At 46.3% G+C, this 18,843-nt stretch overlaps 1 protein-coding gene across 5 annotated transcripts in view; it reads right to left on the bottom strand.

Moving 5' to 3' along the window:
* The window catches only part of TNS2 (tensin 2), a 370,478-nt gene that overhangs the window by 213,891 nt on the left and 137,744 nt on the right, over positions 1-18,843 (bottom strand). For 4 of the 5 annotated variants that reach the window (XM_069230717.1, XM_069230716.1, XM_069230718.1 and 1 more), the window contains one exon: positions 170-208. In XM_069230717.1, the coding sequence (XP_069086818.1) occupies positions 170-208 (39 nt within the window). Of the gene's footprint in view, positions 1-169; positions 209-429; positions 1,110-18,843 lie in introns of those variants that run through there. The other variant, XM_069230719.1, reaches the window with a different exon arrangement.

Genomic DNA, 18,843 nt, shown 5'->3' with positions numbered 1-18,843 from the left:
TATTTACGTGTAATGATGGACATTATCATACACATTTTCTTTAAAGCCAGACCTACTGGCATTGCCATTACCATTAATATCTACAACCCCAACCACATGCACATCCATACCACACCCCGAAAACTAACAAACGACTCAATACGGTATTGTTAAAACCCCGATCACTTACCAGCTCTGCCGGTGGCGGAGGAAGGCACCCGGAGGCCTCCTGCAACGAGAAGAGGTCAAGGGTCATTAGACTAGAAGAAATGGCTGTCTTCGGGCAAAAAGGTGGCTTTCAGGTGGAAGAAACAGCGGAGAGCAGGAAAGAGGTCCAGAGGCAGATAGACGTTACCTAGATGAGATCCACTAGAGTCTCCCCAACCCACCAGATGCAGAATACATTTAGAAGGCTGTCTTTCTGGCAAAGAACAAATATAAAATCAATACCAAGCTGGACGACTCTCTCTAGGCAGCAGCAAAACAAGAAGCAACTTCTACAGTCCCAAAGCGGAGGCTTCTCGTCCAGATAACGTGGGTTCGACGGTGTAGCGGCCCTCTGTCACCAAAACAAGTGGCAGCTTCCAAAGTCCCACAGAGCGACTCTCCCTCGCGGTAGCAGGGTATCCACAGCGCATGTACCTGTCTGGTGCCGCCTGGGGCACAGGGCTCCTTCTACGGGAGCGATAAGCTGCTACCAGACATACGCGGGCCAACTACCCCTTGAGAACCGCAAAGCAAAAGCCAGTTTGTAAAATGGCCCCACAGAGCGATTCCTCGTGCAGGTAGCGTGAGATCCAATAACGCGTGCCCCTCTGTTGTGTCCCGGGCAGGTGAGGGGCTTGTTCTACCACAAACAGGAGAGCAACAGCCTAAACTGATGCAGCTACCCCTCGGGAGCTTCACAACAAGAAAAAGGTCCAACGGAGTCCCACAGCCAAGGCTCCTGCACTGGTAGCGTGAGCTGTACCCCTCTGGTCTCTCCTGGGCGGGAAGGGGCTTCTCCGGCCGCGTCCATAGGCCGCCGCTGGCTCCCGCCTTCAAGGGGCGCAGGGCTGTTGTTCTTGGCCTACGCAGGGCCCCGGAGCACACAGTCCCGATTCATGGCACGGGTCGGCTCTCCGCTGCAAGCCTCGGGCTCTGGGCGGCGGAACATGACGCGGAGGCGCTATATATAGCGCGCCATCAACGGGGCAGTGTTTCCAGTCAGGGTCTGGACACAGGGGCCCATTCAGTGGGCCCGACACCGTTTCTCTGGCTCACCTGCACCAGGCCCGGGCGAGGCCGGATGGGAGGGCAGGGTCTCTCCCTCGGGACTTGGCACTTTTAACACCCTGAGATGGGGCACAGTTGCAGGGAGCTTCGGGCAACTGAGAACCGCGTGGAAATTACTAACACGGCTGTAGTGGAGTAATGCACGTGGTCAAATAGATATACATAAACACAGGAGCCCGAGATGTAAACTATCTCATCTACCTAAATTTACCACCCCGTGCGATACTGGGCAAATCGGGCTACCCGTACAGCCACGTGCCTCAGTCCATGTAGCAACTGGAAGCGGACATTCACTGGTCAATCTTTAGCCCATTTAAATACCTCAGGGCGTAGGAGACGGGGCTGGGGGTCAGGAGCGGAATGTTCCAGGGCAGCGGCCGAGCACTGCGCAACACAGGAAATTCGCTGACAGCAACGTTTGCGACGTGCTGCACTTCAAGACTACAGCAGAACCTCATACCACGCGCTGAGAGTGCCAACAATAACACGTTTAGGCACTACCGAGATCACGGAGGGGCAAGAGAGATAGGGAGGTAGCCACTCTCTAACTGCCAGTCTTATTTATAGTTTAATGTGGATTGTTTTAATAAGTGCCACCACTTTTGGCACCTACAGGACCGAAGGCACTGGAGGGTTTCCTTTTGACTAAGGATCGCATAACAAAGTAAGAGGAGAGGCGGGAATTTAAACTCCGTTCTCATGGTTCTACATGAGACAACTTAACCGCTAGAGCATACTTTTCCACCCCTAAATCTTCCAAGACGCCCTCGACGCCCCCCACTCTCCGGCTTCAGAGAGCAAAAGGCTGAGTCAGCCTACGGCGATGTCTGAACTGGCAGCCTCCTCTCCCACCTCCGTGGACACGGCCCCGTCTCGAGCTGCCAGCCCGACACAGCCAGAGGCAGGGCAGGGGGCGGGCAACCCTTAAGGAGGCCCTAACTCAGCCACGGGCCAATGAAAATCTGTGAGATGTGGAAGGCCTGGAAGCCCCCATCTCATTCTGAAAGGGGGGGACGCCATTCTGGGTACCAACCTCCTAACACACAGCTCTTTCAGATGCCAACCTGACCCAACCTCCTTCCTCACTGCTCTCTCAGCTGCCAGCCTGACCCACCCCCTTACACACAGCTCTCTCAGCTGCCAGCCTGATCCAACCTCCTTACACACACCTCTCTCAGCTGCCAGCCTGACCCAACCCCCTTACACACAGCTCTCTCAGCTGCCAGCCTGACCCATACCTTACACACAGCTCTCTCAGCTGCCAGCCTGATCCAACCTCATTATACACAGCTTTCTAAGCTGCCAGCCTGACCAAACCTCCTTATACACAGCTCTCTTAGCTGCCAGCCTGACCCAACCTCCTTACACACACCTCTCTCAGCTGCCAGCATGACCCAACCCCCTTACACACAGCTCTCTCAGCTGCCAGCCTTACCCAAACCCCTTACACACAACTCTTTCAGCTGCCAGCCTGATCCAACCTCCTGATACACAGCTCTCTCAGCTGCCAGCCTGATCCAACCTCCTTACACACAGCTCTCTCAGCTGTCAGCCTTACCGAAACCCCTTACACACAGCTCTTTCAGCTGCCAGCCTGACCCAACCCCCTTACACATAGCTCTCTCAACTGCCAGCCTTACCCAAACCCCTTACACACAGCTCTCTCAGCTGCCAGCCTGATCCAACCTCCTTACACACAACTCTCTCAGATGCCAGCCTGCCCTGAGTCTTTAGACAACTCTCTGAGTCTTTAGACAACTCTCTGAACAGCAGCATGCCCTCCCTTACAGACTGCACATTTAAACGTTCAGTAATTGTAATACAATGATTAAAACAAACACCATTAATCTCTTCAGATCTCATTTCAAAATATGAGTCGTTTTACAAAATGGTGTTTTCCTTAATCCAGTATGAATACCCTGCTTTACAGCACACTTCTCAGTTCCCGCTCAAAGAAATCCAGGAAATTAAACACAGCACAGCGTGTTCTTATATAGGGGGCAAATTTATGCTTGTTTTGCCCCAATTTGCGTCTTTTTTTTTTTACACAAATTCGGTGCAAAACTTACTCCACATTTATACTTTGGCGCTAGACCCATCTAGCGCTAAAGTTATGGAGTTAAAGTCATGTTTTGGACGTGGGAATCTATCTTGCGTCAATGAGATGCAAGGTAGGTGTTCCCGTCCAAAAAATGACTCTATGGCCTTAGCACCATATTTATCCCCTGTGCTAAAATCACACACAGGGGGAGGAAGGGTCAAATAATGGTGCAAAGCCTGGGTCAGGGCAGGCGTTAGGGGACCTATGGGCCTATTTCCATGGTGGAACACCATGGAATAAGCCCACAGGTGCCCTCCCAGGGAAACCCCCACACACACTAGAGGGACAGCAGAGGATTGGGGGACCCCATCCCAGGTAAGTAGAGGTAAGTACAGGTAAGTATATATATATTTTTTTTAAAGTGCCATTGGGGGCTCTGAAATGGGCCCCTCTACATGGCACTGGGTGCAATGGCCATGCCCAGGGAACCCTGGTCCTCTGTGCTGGCGACTGGTGTGGTGGACATGACTCCTGTCTTTTCTAAGACAGGAGTTGTGGTATGGATAGTTTTGTGTCAAAAAACGATGCTAGGCTGGTTAGAGTCATCTTTTTTTTACTTTAACCAACCTAAAGTAATTTTTTGGTGCAAAACCCCCTGCTCCCATACCGCCACCCCCACCCGCCTAACGTCATTTTTTTACGCTAGCCTACCCTTTGCGCCAGCTTGCAGCATTCCATAAATATGGTGCCCAGCTGGCGCTCAAGAATGGTGCAAGCCAGTGCAAAACCTCTTGATGCAAAAAAATATGCCCTCAAGTACTGAACAGCAGCACCATTCACAGACTCGGAACAGAGCTAACATGGAGTCATATTAAAAGTGCACAACCAACACCTTCAGGACAGTTATTATAAAAACAAAAACATAGATGTGATTTGCTGGAGGCAATCTGTATACGCAACAGGCAGAAAGTGTATACTGCTCCTAGCAAGGGAGGGAAGACCGACGAGCTAGCGCCCTGCTCTGCCACGCTCTTACCATGAACAGCAATTCACCAAAAGGGCAGGGGTAGCGGAAGTGACATCACACGATATTTGACCTTTACTCTCACTCACACACACATGCTTACACATACACACACAATCACACATACACACACTCTCTCTCCCATAAACAAACTCTCACCTGAAGGTATGCACATAACATACATCTAAAAGCATTTTTTACTAACCTCTGCTGCCAGGTAGAGTCATATTCCAGTTAATTGTACTCCATTATTTTAAATCACACAAATAGTGAATAATATATTATTATTCCCCATTAGTGTAATAACAAAATGACAAAAAACATAGAGATTGAAGCCCTAATCGATTTCCATAAGAAGGAGCTGCCCTTGTGTTCCTGGCACTGATTTAGCTACCTCTGAAGACAGGTGTCGCAAATGCAGTGCCAAGGGTCACCAGGGGAAACCCCTGGTGACCTCTAAATGACTCCTGAGTTGGTAGCCTTTTTCTTCCACCTTCTTTCTTACTTACTCATCTATTTATTCATTTTTATATAGTGCAGACATTACCCAAAGGTACTACATCGCTTCACAATAAACATACACCATTACGTAAGGTCCAAAATTACAAAATCCGAAGATGTTGAAACATTTGAGTATGACAGCAGGTAATTACATAAGGCACCAAATTACAATTGTCTGAACACGTAGGTGCATTCAAAATCCATGATCACTGAGTTATAGTCCAGGCCACAAGAGCTGAGGTCCTGAGGCTAGAACTTTGTTCGCATAATTATGGATTTGCCTCACAGGCCACATAATTCATCATTTGATGCAAAATCTGCTGTTTTTAACAAAAAATGTTTCTATCTCAAACAGATCAAAAGTTACTAAACAAGCATTGGCAAAGCCAACAGGCCTTGCCTATGCATGTTTTAGCCATGTCGTACACCAAAAGGCTGTTGTTTAGCATGGCTAAAGCTTAGTGACATAAAGGAGAGTGGCAAAGAGTGGAGTGTCGTAGAGTGGTGTGGAGTGGCGTAGAGTGTCATAGAGGGGAGTGTCATAGAGTGCAGTGTTGTGAAGTGGTGTTTAGTAAAGTCATGTAGAGTGCCGTGGAGGAGCATAGAGTGGAGAGACGTACAGTGGGGGGATATAGAGTGGAGTAGAGTGTCATAGAGCGGGAGTGCCGTAGAGTGGAGTAGAGTATTGTGGAGTGGAATGTCATAGAGTAGCTTGGAGTAGAGTGGTGTGTCATAGACTAAAGTGTCATAGACTAAAGTGTCATGAAGGAATGTAGAGTGGAGGGTCGTAGACGAGTGCTGTAGAGTAGAGTGTTGTAGATTAGAGGTTCGTAGGGTGTTGTAGAGTGTTGCAGACTAGAGTGGCTTGGAGTGGAATGGAGTGTCATAGAGTGGAGTCGAGTAGAGTGGAGTGTCGTAGAGCAAAGTGTTATAAAGTGTAGTATTGTAGAGTGTTGTGGAGGGTCATAGATTGGAGGGTGTAAAGTGGAGTTCTGTAGAGTGGCAGGGAGTAGAGTGGAATGGAGTGAAGTGTCATAGAGTGTCGTAGATTGGAGTGGCGTAGAGTAGATGGGTACAGAGTGGAGTGGAGTGTCCCAGGGTGTCTTAGAGTTGTGTGATGCAGAGTGGAGTGGAGTGGCGTAGAGTAGAGTACGGTGTTATAGAGTGAACTGACGGACAGTGGAGGGGCATAGAGTGTAGGGGTGTAGCGTAGAGTGGAGTGAAGTGTCCTAGAGTGGAAAGCCATAGAGTTGAGCGGAGTGAAGTAAAGTGGAATTGAGTGAAGTGGGATAGCACAGAATGGAGTAAATTGTTATACAGTGGAGTGGTGTAACATGGAGTAGAGTCATGGAGTGGCGTAGAGTGTCGCAGAATGGCATGGAGTGGCGTAGAGTGGAGTGGTGTAGAGTGTAGTAGAGTTGAGTGGCATAGGACTCAGTGGCGCAGGATGGAGTAGAGTGGCCTAGAGTTACGTGGCATAGAATGGAGTGCTGTAATGTGGAGTGGCATAGAGTGGAGTGGTGTAAAGTGGCGTGGAGTGGCGTAGGATGGAGTAGAATGGCCCAGAGTGAAGTGGCATTGAGGGGTGTGGAGTGTAGTGACGCATAGTGGAGTACAGTGTCATAGAGTGGAATGGAATGGAGTAGAGTGAAGAAGAGTGGAATGGAGCAGAGTGTCATAGAGTGGAGTTTGGTGGAGTGGTGTAGAGTGGCTTGGAGTGGAAAAAAGTGGCTTAGAGTGACGTCGCATACAGTGGCATAGAGTGGAGTAGTGTCGTAGAGTAGAATGGAGTGGTGTAAACTGGCGCAGAGTGGAGTAGCGGGTCAAGGAGAGGTGATGAGTGTTGTATTGCAAAGTATTGTAGTATAGTCTAGAGGGAAGTAGAGTGTTGTAGAGTGTCGTGGAGTAGAGGGTGAGGTTGCACACTGCCGTTACAGAGAACATATTTTCAATTAAAATGACCATTACATTTGCATAGATTTACAGTTATCTAGAAAAAACAAGACAGCGCACAGACAGTGTCTAGAAATGGCCCCACCTAGTGTATTGATTTGTTTGGTTCATATTAAAATATTTGTTTCCAACACATTTCAGGGTTGCAAAGCGTGCTTCATTAGTGCTTTCCTAATGCAGATATATACTGAAATATTTTCACTGTTCATTTACAGACATTTAAATTTGTTATGTGCTAGAAAACGTTCTTCTCACATACCCCAGTACACATCATGATTGTCACATAAATCCTCTCACTTTGAACTCTGATAAAGAAAAGCAAACACCAAGCTCCCACTGAACACTGAGCCCAATATTTGACCTCTGTCTTTGAATGCACAACAAATGTGACAAGGTGAGAACAAATTTAAGATACTTGTTTACAGAAAGCAAGCACTCATGGGGGAATACATTAAGCAGGCTATGCTCCACAGGAGGTGCAAAGACATACAGGACAGTCTAAAACAAATAAAGCCAGCAAATATAAAGCAAGCAAATATGAGATACAAAGCACAAAGCCAATGGCAAGCAATGGGTGGAATGCATTCCCAGGGAGGCTTTCTGTATGTCTCCAAGAAGTCTTTGCAAGCCAGACAGCTGTGCTGTCTGGAAGACTTCAACCTAAAAACGTGCCAATTTGTGTTTGCGACAGTGGAAAGCCCTTCGCAAATGTTAGCCAGTCATCTTTCAGTTGCTTAGTTTCGTATTTAAGGTTAAACCTGTACTAATGAGGTGAAATCTCTGCCTAAACATTATTACCATACATAAAAATGTCAAAATAATTAAATAATGCTATTAATAAATGTATGCATTATGGCATTTAGGCCCGTATTTATACTTTTTTTAGCGCCGCATTTGCGCCGCTTTTTGACGCAAAACGGCGCAAACCTACAAAATACAATGGCATTTTGCAAGTTTGCGCCGTTTTTGCGTAAAAAAACGACGCAAATGCGGTGCAAAAAAAGTATAAATACGGGCCTTTAATTTGTTTTTTTGCTGCATAATAAAGTCTACCCTGCCACATAATTTGGTGCTTCCTAGCCATATAATTCCAGTGGCCCTGGTTATAGTATAGGTTGCAGCAGTGCACATGTTGTCGACTGGTGCCGTGTTCCAGATAGATTCTAATGAAATGGAAGTAGTGAAGTAAATCTCAAGGCAGTGGTCAGGGGCTAAGCCCTAGAGTGTGAGAGAGCACTTACCCACTGGAGAAGTTAGATAAAATGTCGGTAACTAAAATGCCTTTGAATGGGATGAGCTCTCAGCTCTGATTTGAAGATCACAGCTCAGTGTTGTTTTTGGCAAAGCCCATCTGTGCCACATATGCTGCCCCAGGTGATGTCACTTCTGGAGCGGAGGAGCTGCAGGCCTGAGATTCTTGGGGGCCCGAGCCCCACCTATCCTTGCAGTTTAGCGGTGTAATCTTTACATATGTCTGGACCTGGGCCATATTTACAGGCTGAGCTTCCACAGTCATCTCAACACAGGAATGTGTGAGAAACCTTCGCAGACAGCATGGCTCCCACACAGGGCGGTATGTCTTCCTGCTACTCTATAAAAGTACACCCCACCATACTCGTAGCAACCTCCCCGCACTGCACAGCACTGCACACCCCACCCCATTCATAATAGCAAGTCCTCTATTACATGGGACTTCACCTCTAGCCTCCATCTTCTCAGGATAGAACCCTACACCCAACCAGGGCATTAGTCCTTTATTCCTATCGGGACAGCACCACCAGCATCTCACTCAGTCCAGCGTGTCTTCCTGTCACTCATGACAGCAACTCTTCCTCCTTCCTAAAACAGCAGACCAGAGCCCTAGGACACATGACAGTGTGTTTGTAATATGTCTGTGAGTGCTTCAGTCTTAAGGGCAAGATTTTAAATAGACAATGGTGGCTTACTCGTGTGGGAAGAATGTTAACAAATGTGTAGAATCAGCCTTGGTGCCATCTGTGTTTCCATCCAGACCAACATCGGCACAAATGGAGTTGCAGCATCACCCTACTTCAGAGTCGGAGCGTCCTCTGTAGTTCAGGTACCATTCCAGAATGGATTCCTCAAATCTCCCCATAAGGTTCAACATTTTATTGATCCTGTCAATGCTTCGGGGTAGGGTACCCCTAACGCTATTCAACCTGCACTCTCACTTTTGGAAACTAGACAAAATACTTCTCCCCTGTGAGTTGGTCTCAGGAGAACGTACCCCAACGCTCACCATGGTGGAAGACACTCATTTGTCAGAGATCATGGACTCTAACCTGCCACTTGAGCCGCAAGTAGATCAAGTGACCAAAGCATGGACCAAAGACCTTCTACAACACGCAAACGCTAGGCCCCATTTTTCTCTCATAGGGTTCAGCCCATCATCAGCTAGGTCCTGTCATGCCTAGCCTACACCAACATAGTTTTAACGTGCAGACGCAAAGCCCTCCAGAAGGGCGACTGACCACCAACCAGTCCCTTCCTGGACGTCATCACACACACCTCCCTTCCCTGTTTCAGTAAAGCACAAAGGGAGCCACTGTTGGTGCTTAACTGCTGCAGTTTATTCACAATACATAAACACATGGATCATAATAATCGTAAGTTAATGGTCATTTGTACGCTCCATGGATTACTTATTAATTTCATTACATCTGTCATTGTTAGCAAATAGCCTTCAAAAAAATGCCTGGAGCACAAAACAAAGTACAGTCAGTAAAGTCAAAGCCTTAAGTCATTAGCTATCAAAACTAATGTATTGAATTTGCTTTTCTGTTTGAGGTTTAGCCCAGTAGTGGATCCTGACTTCAGGGATATCACTCTTTATCAAGGGGGACCGTGGCATTTCATTAACTTATCAGGCCACATTGAACATTGTGATGGCCTCAGCGTCTTGACCGTTTTCAGTATTGTGACTATGAAGCTTGAGTGACTTCATTTGTTTGTAGACAAATAAATTTCATTTTTTTGGACAATCATGACTCTCGTCTACAGTGTATCGAGCCACTAATTTGTTTGCCCTGAAGAAGCCTTAAAGACAAAACATGTGTTGGTGTTTTAGACATATTCGGATAATTGCACTCACGACTGCATATGGACATTTTCAACTTGCAATAGTTTCAACCCATGTTGCGCATTGGGTTTTCTGTTGTGTACTGAAGTTTGTCAGTTTGACTATCTATGTATTGTATGGATATTCCTACATCGGTGATGTTTTAGGATTAAATAATATGGTTCAATAAATTCGTTTTGATAGTTAATGACTTAAGGCCTTGGCTTTACTGGCTGTACTTTGTTTGGTGCTCCAGGCATGTTTTGAAGGCTATGTAAGTCTCTGCCTAAGAGGTGTATCTGGGCGCACCTTTCTGCAGCAGGGGAGCTGTCTGTGGTAGCAGATTGGAATTTACCCGGGCTGCGAGTGCTGTGTCTGTCTGATGCTGACCCTTTACTGGCCATTCGCCTTCTCCCAGGGCTCCTGCCAGGAGGCATCCCAAGGACACTGTTTGAGTCGCTCTTCTTCTTAGACTATTGTACTTTTCCGGGCTGTTTCTGTGTGCTGTATCCCCTCCCCTGCGACCGATTCCAAACCTGCAGCTACGGCGCCCGCAATCCTGTGGTGTGGGTTGGTGGGTCAACTTGTGCCAGGGGTGTTGCACCCTGCCCTTTACAACTCCCGCATCGCTGCGCCTTTTCACTGGATTGGGTGTTTTAAAACACGCTGGCCTATCACCTGCATACCTTTTCGCGTGCTTCTTGGCCTTCCCTCCTCCTAGTGGTCCCTCCCTAGGTAGGCATTCTTCACGGGCCACTTACGGGTCCGGCTTCACTTTCCTGTCCTGCAACTCTTCTATCTGCTGCAAAAACCTAAGGGAATCCAGACAACTCTCCCATCTAGACCTCTGAAACCTCATCTCTCCAGCCTGGCAAGTTCTCCATTGTCTGCTGACGGCCACATGCAGCTCATTCAAAGCTCTCTGACTCGCTCACTGGCCTACACATGGTGCTGCACCAACATTATCCCAACTAAAAGCACAGTCATGCTCCAAAAGAAGTGTGCCTCACTCCAGACTGACTTTATTTTTTAGCATCCTTCCTTCAAAAAAATTGCCTCATAGGCCAGATTACAAACCCACACCCAATAAATCGAGCATAGTAATCAGGATAGCTTACTACTTGAGGACTCGTAGATGGGAATTACTCACAAGTAGGCCTACTACTCCTACAGCTCCCTACTACATTCCAAGCTTAAGCGCAGGAATAAATTTGCCTTGACATAACTGGGCATAACTGGAAAATCGCTCCGAACCTCGAATACGACACCAAATTCTTCCCACACGTTATTCTACCTACCGTGCCCATCAAATGTAGCAGTCTTATCCTCGACCATCCTGGACCACTTCCGGAGCCTCTCAGTGACATTAGGACGCTATACAAGTGCCAAAATGCAATACAAATGCGGATCCCAAATGAGAATGACAGTGATTTTCGAAACAAGTTCAATAATTTATGATTTTGTGTTAGGTTTTAATACACTGAGCGTCCAGATTCACCATGGTGTAGCATTCATTGTATTCCACCCATCCTCAATTCAGTTCTGGCTCCTGTAGCTTATGGATTGTCCAAATACTTTTCCATCAAGTTTTTGATCACTTCAAATAAGTAGCTTGAGACTCCTCGTCTTTTTTATGCTTTGCATCTTAAGGATGCATTTTAGAGCTTTTTATGTCCTACTGTGATCAATAGATGAGTTGAACATTTTCTGCTGGAACAAAGCAGTTATTTCAGGTCTCTAGTATCAATCTCGACATGGCCGACTCACCTCATCCCACCAAAGGTCAATAAATTGCATGCTGTGAAGTAGGCGACAGTAATGTCTTTTATTTACAATGCTTAGAAAAGGTAGAAGTGGGGTAAATATAAAACACATTCTCCTTTTTATTATTATTATTAGAACAACAGCTAGTATAATATGTATATTAGCTGAGATGGAGACTCGCCACCCATTTCAACCTGTGCCCAGTGGAGTAAGCTCAGAGGAATATCATTATTATTATTATGTATCCCTCTGACAATATTCCTCCTACCTCATCCAATGGGCACAAGTAGAGATAGATTGCCGACACTCCATCTCCGTGAGATTACATTTCAGCCCCGGAATCATTTCGTAAACTTCTCTGATGTGTTCAATAATATGATTGGGTGTGAGTCTCCTCTTGTAACTGTGTCTCCGTGGACCATGTACCATTTAGCTCCCATACTCCTCTGTACAAGGGGTATGTCCCCGAGCCTCCTCTCAAGGGGTTGATGCGCCAGACGTGCATCTTGCGTTCAGGTTGCGCCAGGAGTGATAGTCTTGTAGGGTTGACACCACAGACCACTTTGTTCGCCCATCTCCAATGTGTTCATGCGGAGATCAGTCCCCAAGTCACCTCTTGCAGGGTTGGCATTGCACACCTTTCACCACCCCAGTTGCCCTCCTACAATGTGTTCTTAGTGTCACTGATCCACCAGTCTCCTCATGAAGGTCTGTCCCTTTAATTGCCATCCTGGCGCAGAAGCTTTTTCTTGAAGAGTTGACACTCAAACATTACACCAGTTAAACGCCCTCTGAAAAGCCGTTAATACTTGTTCCCTGTATTTTAGTCTGAGGATAGGGGCGACCAGGATTAAGATTCCAGGTGGTATCCCTGCACCTAAATACAGGGATTACTTTCCCCAGAATTGTGAATAATACACAAACCTGGGGATGCTGAGGCCTGTTCCATGTGTGTTTCCCCATCCCAGGGAAAATAACAGGCCAAAATCTGCACCCATTTACCACCTACACGAAGCAGGTGGCCAGTGAATAATGGGCTTTGTCTTGGCCTGCGGTGTGTGTGGCTGGGCTGTTGCTGGGTTAGCAGGACAGATCAGGTGAGGGAAAAGCTGGGGGCATAGGAGGAGGGCCGGTGGGGGCGGGAAGCAGATGCTGATCACCATGCTCCCGAGGCACCCCACATGGATTCGGGACCGGTGTCCCGGGAATTACAAGGTCTGTAGTTCGCAGACTCGCTAATTCCAGGCCTGGGAATGAGGGCCAGAGTGTTCATGTTGATATTGCTCCAGGAGTCTCCGATTATTGAGTTGGCGATGCAAATACTACACCACTTTGAGCACCCTCCTACAAAGTGCTCCACTTGATGTTCGCCCACGAGCCTCCGCTTAAAGCATTAACCGTGCATGAGCTACACCCTTTGAATCGTCCTCCCAAAAAAGGGCTCATGTTGACATTTGTCCACGAGCCTCCATTATATAGTCGTCATTGCAAACGATACACCACTTTAATTACAGACCTACACAGTGTTCCTGTGGATATTGGTCCACGAGTCTCCTCCTCAAGCGTTGTCACTGCAAGAGCTACGCCCCTTGAATCATCCTCCAAAAAAGTGTTCATGTTGATAAATTTCAACTGTTCACAAATACAACATCTGGACTAGCCAACCAGCAGGAGCTGAACATAAGTTGTAACCCCATGCTGTGAAATATCCGATTCACCGAATTCCTGATCGGAGGACCTAAAAAATGATGGAAGGAAATATTGGGAAACACATATTTTCATAAGTATTCAAGTGAATCTTTATCTTATTGACAGGATGAGTTCGCTGTAGTTATTGCCAATAAACTACTACATGGATCCGAAACCCTCAAAGCGACGGGCTCTATTTAGTAATGTAAGGTCATATTTCTTTGTGAATTAGCCATCCCTGAAGAGGCAGAAGACAACATGTGCAGAACACATGTTGACTGAAATAGAATTATTGCCTTTCATGACTGTCAGTCTTTACATGTTAGATATTATCTAACTGATACATAAATTAAACGTTACACTATATATTATTGCCATTTATCTTCGGATTTACCTTGTGATGTTTAAAAAGTTTATACTGAACGCAAACAGAAACCAGGAAGCTTTTATTGTACAATTGTTTTTGCTCTCCGCCATTTTAAGAACTATGCAAAAACATCATATGGTGTTCACCTTGCTGCGCGGGTCTCAGCTGGCCTTAGAGACGTGGCAGCATAATCCTGAACTGAAGAGTGGCAAGGAGAAGCTCTGTCCACCAGGCCCGGTTCCAGGAATTTATATCTGGATGGGCCAATGTGCGCCCAATTTTCGACAAGTCTGAAGGTAGCCTACAACCTGGGCTCTGGTGCCACTGCACCTGCTGCATCCTTGGCAGATAAATCAGCTAAGGTCGCCACTGGGCTGTTTTATTTTTACGGGCATGCCCAGAGTTTTGTATCAGGCAGTAGAAAAATAGGGAAAATCATCTAGAGGTGTTTTTTTTCTCCCTATCAGTACACAAGTAAAACAGCTATTATTGAAACAATGCACTATAAAATGTATTCTAGAGATTTCTCGTTGACCCCTGACTGATAAAGTAAACAAAAGTGAAACACAAAATCACATTTGCCTACACGGAGGAAGCACTTAACAGGTGCTTTCTCTGTGGCCTCTTTTGATGTTACTGGGAGGGCCAAAGGCCATGTTTGGGTGGGCCTGGTCCACCTGGCCGACTCGCTAGAACCGGACCTGCTATCCACAGGTTATTTGTGATAGCCAGTTGAGAGGTCTTTTGGGCTGACCTGAAATCCAGGCAGCCCACATTTATCACCACCACTGATCAAACTCTTCCGCCATGAGTATGCCTTTCATATTGGGGATTTACTGACAAAGAGATTTTGGAGTACCTAAAATAATATTCCTGTGGTACTCTTGAACATACTGTTAGATACCTTTGTGAACTGTTCTCAAAACATCTAAAACGGGATTGAGATGGGAACATCCAGGGAATATTCAGATACAGTTAGTACAAACAGAAACGATTATGCCCTCTTTACATCTTCATTCATAAAAAGGTGGACATTTTGGGCTGATTCACAAAGGCACATTAAGGAGCACTCCTGAAACCCAAAATACTTTTGTGTATCTGCCCCTTGGTGTTTAAAGATTGCTAAAACTTACAGTATCACACGTTTACAAACAAACTCTGCAGCAGTAACTGAAAATTTGTTATTAAATACAAATAGTTATTTATATACAAAAATTCAGGCCGGGCCAATCACACACCCAGGATCTGGTGCGTAGGTCGGTCAGTAAGCCTGAGGGGTGTGTGTGTGAGCTTCGGGTTTTCCGACCATCATGCATATCATGTTAATCATAAAATTAGAAGCAGCGCATGATGAGGGCTTCAGGGCCAGTGGTAAGGGAAACGAGTGTGGATTTTGAGGAATACTAAAACATGCTATCCAGGAAGGGGTGTGTGTGTTTAGAAATCCCAGGTGAAATCCGACAGCCACCTTACCATACCCAAGTGAAGCTCCTCTACTCAACTATTTATTAAATAATGCATTTTTAGGGGGATGACACCCACCTGAAACTACACCCTTGCACATGATGCTCCTTGCACCCACAGTTTTGAAGCACAAAGGTCTTCAAACTAGTGGGTAGACCCCTAGTGGGCCTAATTGATCTCATGGGGACCTGGCCACTGACTGTAGGCAAGACAAGTAATTATAATACCCAGTGCTTTAAATGGGCTGATACTGTCCGGTACGGAGTATAAGCACTTTTTTATTTTGAGAGAGAGAGTACCTGCTCTTCTAAAAAAAAAACGTAATACTTCTAATTGGAGAGTACCTGCACTTCTCAGAAACAAGCTGGTACTCTGTCACAGTACCTGCGCTTCTATTTTTCCATTTCAAGCACTGATAATACCTCTGGGGAACAGAGGCATGATGCTTGAAACACCACTGCAATTTAGTGAAAATAAGCAGAGTGGAATAAGCCTCTCTGTCTTTGGCCATTAATGTGTTTTGTTTTTCATTGACTTAAAGTTTGAAAGTACAAGTCAAAGTATGGGGGCAAGAAGTGGAGGGCTCCAAACAACCCTCAAAGTGGCTTCTTCCATTTCATATACAGCATCACGCTCTGCCTAGTTTTAAACTTTGAGGGAGTCCAGGCTGCTGTTGGCAATCATGTATTTGATTGCATTTTTTAAAGAGACAGATAACTGGCAACGACTGCAATGTTTGAATTGCTAAGTATGTTCAGAGCTGACTGATACAGAATAATTATGAAAAAATACATTTCTCATTCTGGGGGAAAGGGGAAAGTGATTTTTAACGTGGGAGAGCAGCATGGAAAGGTTTGAAGGCCACTGCTCTAGAATGCGTGATGAGATGGATCTTTTTGCACGCCCACGTGTCTTGGAGAAGCGCATTGAGGACAGGGGTGTAACGCAGGGCCCTGAGTGCAAGGGGGCCTCCAACCTATCAGCACCACCCCTCTTCAGTCCAAGGCCAATAAATATCTGTGCTATATGGGAGACCCAAGGAACCGTCGTCATCCTTGTCCGCAGGGGGTGCAGTGGGGACAATATTTTGCGCTACGCCACTGACTGAGAATACCCAGAAGTCTTCGCGCGAAGGTATATTTGGATATTTTCGTGCCCACATACGTGGGAAGGGGCGGGTTCCCATGCTCTGGGGATAATCTGATGTTCCATTTTTGTGAAGTGCACTTTGAACGAGTCCCCGGACGCCGGCCGCGGACATCTGGTCTGGATTCCCGGCATTCCCGGGTCTGCGGAGTGCAAGGCAGGAATGCCGGGAGGGGAGGCCGTGCATATTTAGCAGCAGCAGAGCCAGCGTCCCTCCTGGTGAACTCTGCACGGAAGGGCTTCCGCGGATTATGTAACAAGGCAGCGAACACGAGGGAGGGAGGAGGGGGCAAGGGATGCAAAGGAGGACTGATGGAGGTTGGCCGGGAACACAGGAGGGAGCTGGTCCTGGAGTCTGAAGGAAGGCTGTGGAGGAGGGTGGGTGGGGCCTCCCAGGCTTGCTGACCTTAGGCTTGCTGACCTTAAGCTTGCTGACCCAAGGTCACTCACAATCATCTGTAAAATCCCTACAAGCAGCCGACACGTGTTTCGTCAGGAATGAGTGTCTCAGGGCCAGTGCTTAATTTGTAAATAAAAAAGTGGCGGTGCCCAAAGCCCTCTTTTAAACACGCGGCTACGGCAATTAAATGTGCAAACACGGAATACTGAGGCAGCATAATACTGAAGCCATCTCGGGCCTCTTTAATCCGTTTACAGCCACTCCCTGCCCCTTCACCTCACTCTTGCAGCTTTCTGCTTTCTCCCTTTGTGACGCTTTTTAATTTTTCTCTTCCTCCGCCTTTCCCATATGTGTCTTTTGCTCGCAGTAAAAGCTTGAGGCAGAAAAAAAAGCGCCTGCGCTAAAAAATAAGTGCCAGTACCCCGCACTGGAGGCAACAAGCACAAATTAAGCACTGCTCAGGGCAGATATGTCATGGATTGAGAGCAGCCCAGAAGGTGGCGAAACTCACACTGGCCACAGGGAACCCGTTGAGCAAGGATTAAGTTGAAGTTATAAGAATCACTGGATCTTGTGCTTCCACCAGGGGTTTTCGAGGTGTTTGTACATGCCACTCAACATGCAAGGTTCTTCGCGTGTGAGGCAAGCCATGTAGTGGGGTAGTGTGTGCAAAGATGATTCGGGGGGTCCATGAGATATGGGGAAGGCTGTGGGAGGAGGACACATGCAGCAGCAAGGATGACAAGGGTTCCTCCTAAGCAGGGCTATGAGAGGTCACATGGATCACAGGACAAGGGCAGAAGCGAACTGTACAATGTAAGGAAGACTTTGGGAAGATGGTACCTATAGCCTGGGGTGTAGCTATCAATAGTAGGTAGAGGAAGGGTGGACAGCAGTGCTTTGAACCTGGAGCGCAAAGGTGAAATGAGGCAGGCCTGAAGGGAAGATTGTAGGAGGTGGTCCCCCTGAAGATTACACTCTGGGGCCAGGACCGACACAACAGAGGGAAACCTCAGGGGGGAGTGACCCCGATAGGCAGTGTGCAGCAGTGGCAGCGGCAAAACCTTTACCAGAATACGATAATAAACTGAGTTTATTGTCGTTTTCTGATAAAGGGGTGAGGCCACAGGGGTGACGAGCAGTGAGGGGGAGTGCACAGAGCAAAGACGTCTACACAATAATGTTTAGTAAACATGTGTGGTGTAGACCATGTTGCTGCCTTACAAATGTCTGCTGTAGCTATGTTACCTAAAAATTCCATAGATGCACCTTTTTTTCAAATGGAATGTGTTCTAGGTGGTACAGGTAACTGTCGCTTAGCTTTAGTATAGCAAGTTTGAATGCATTTGATTATCCATATTGTTATAGTTGTTTTAGATATTGGTTCACATTTGTGTGGTAAAGAGAAAGCCACAAAAAGCTGTTTTGTTTTACATAAAATCTTTTGTCCTGTCTATATAATACATAACAGCTAGAGTATGTAGAACACTTTCTGCCACTGATTGTGGTTTTGGGAAGAAAACTGGCAATTCTATTGTTTGATTAATATGAAATTGTGAAATGACTTTTGGAAAAAAAATTGGATTTGTTCTTAAAATAATTTTTTCTTTATGAACTTGAAAGAAAGGTTCTTCCAAAGTTAAGGCCTGAAGCTCACTGACACGCCTAAGAGAGGTGATAGAAATTAAGAATGCCACTTTCCATGAAAAGCATTGTAGGGGACAGGAGTGAAGTGGCTCAAATGGTGGAGCTATGAGTCTTGTGAGCATAATGATTAAGTTCCAAAAGGGAGCTGGAGGAATTCTTGGTGGAATTATTCTTTTTAGTCCTTCCATAAATGCTTTAATAACTGGAATTCTAAACAAGGAAATATGTTGGCTGTTTTGCAGATATGCAGCTATAGCGGCTTAATGTAAACAACTAGATGTGTATGCTAAATTTGCCTTTTGTGAATGTAATAAATATTGTACAATGTCCTGTACTGTTGGTTGAAGAGGGTCAACGTTTTTGTTTGAGAGCAACAAACAAAATGTTTCCATTTTGCTGCATTGCACTGTCTAGTGGTTTGTTTAAGGATATTCATACATTCTTATGGTAAATGTAAATATCCAAATTCTATGACTTCTGAAGCCATATCGCTAGGTTGAGTGATTTGGGATTT

This window comes from Pleurodeles waltl, chromosome 4_2 (assembly GCF_031143425.1).
Source record: "Pleurodeles waltl isolate 20211129_DDA chromosome 4_2, aPleWal1.hap1.20221129, whole genome shotgun sequence".
NCBI classification, from domain to species: domain Eukaryota; kingdom Metazoa; phylum Chordata; class Amphibia; order Caudata; family Salamandridae; genus Pleurodeles; species Pleurodeles waltl.
This window is presented reverse-complemented; position numbering and strand designations above follow the sequence as displayed.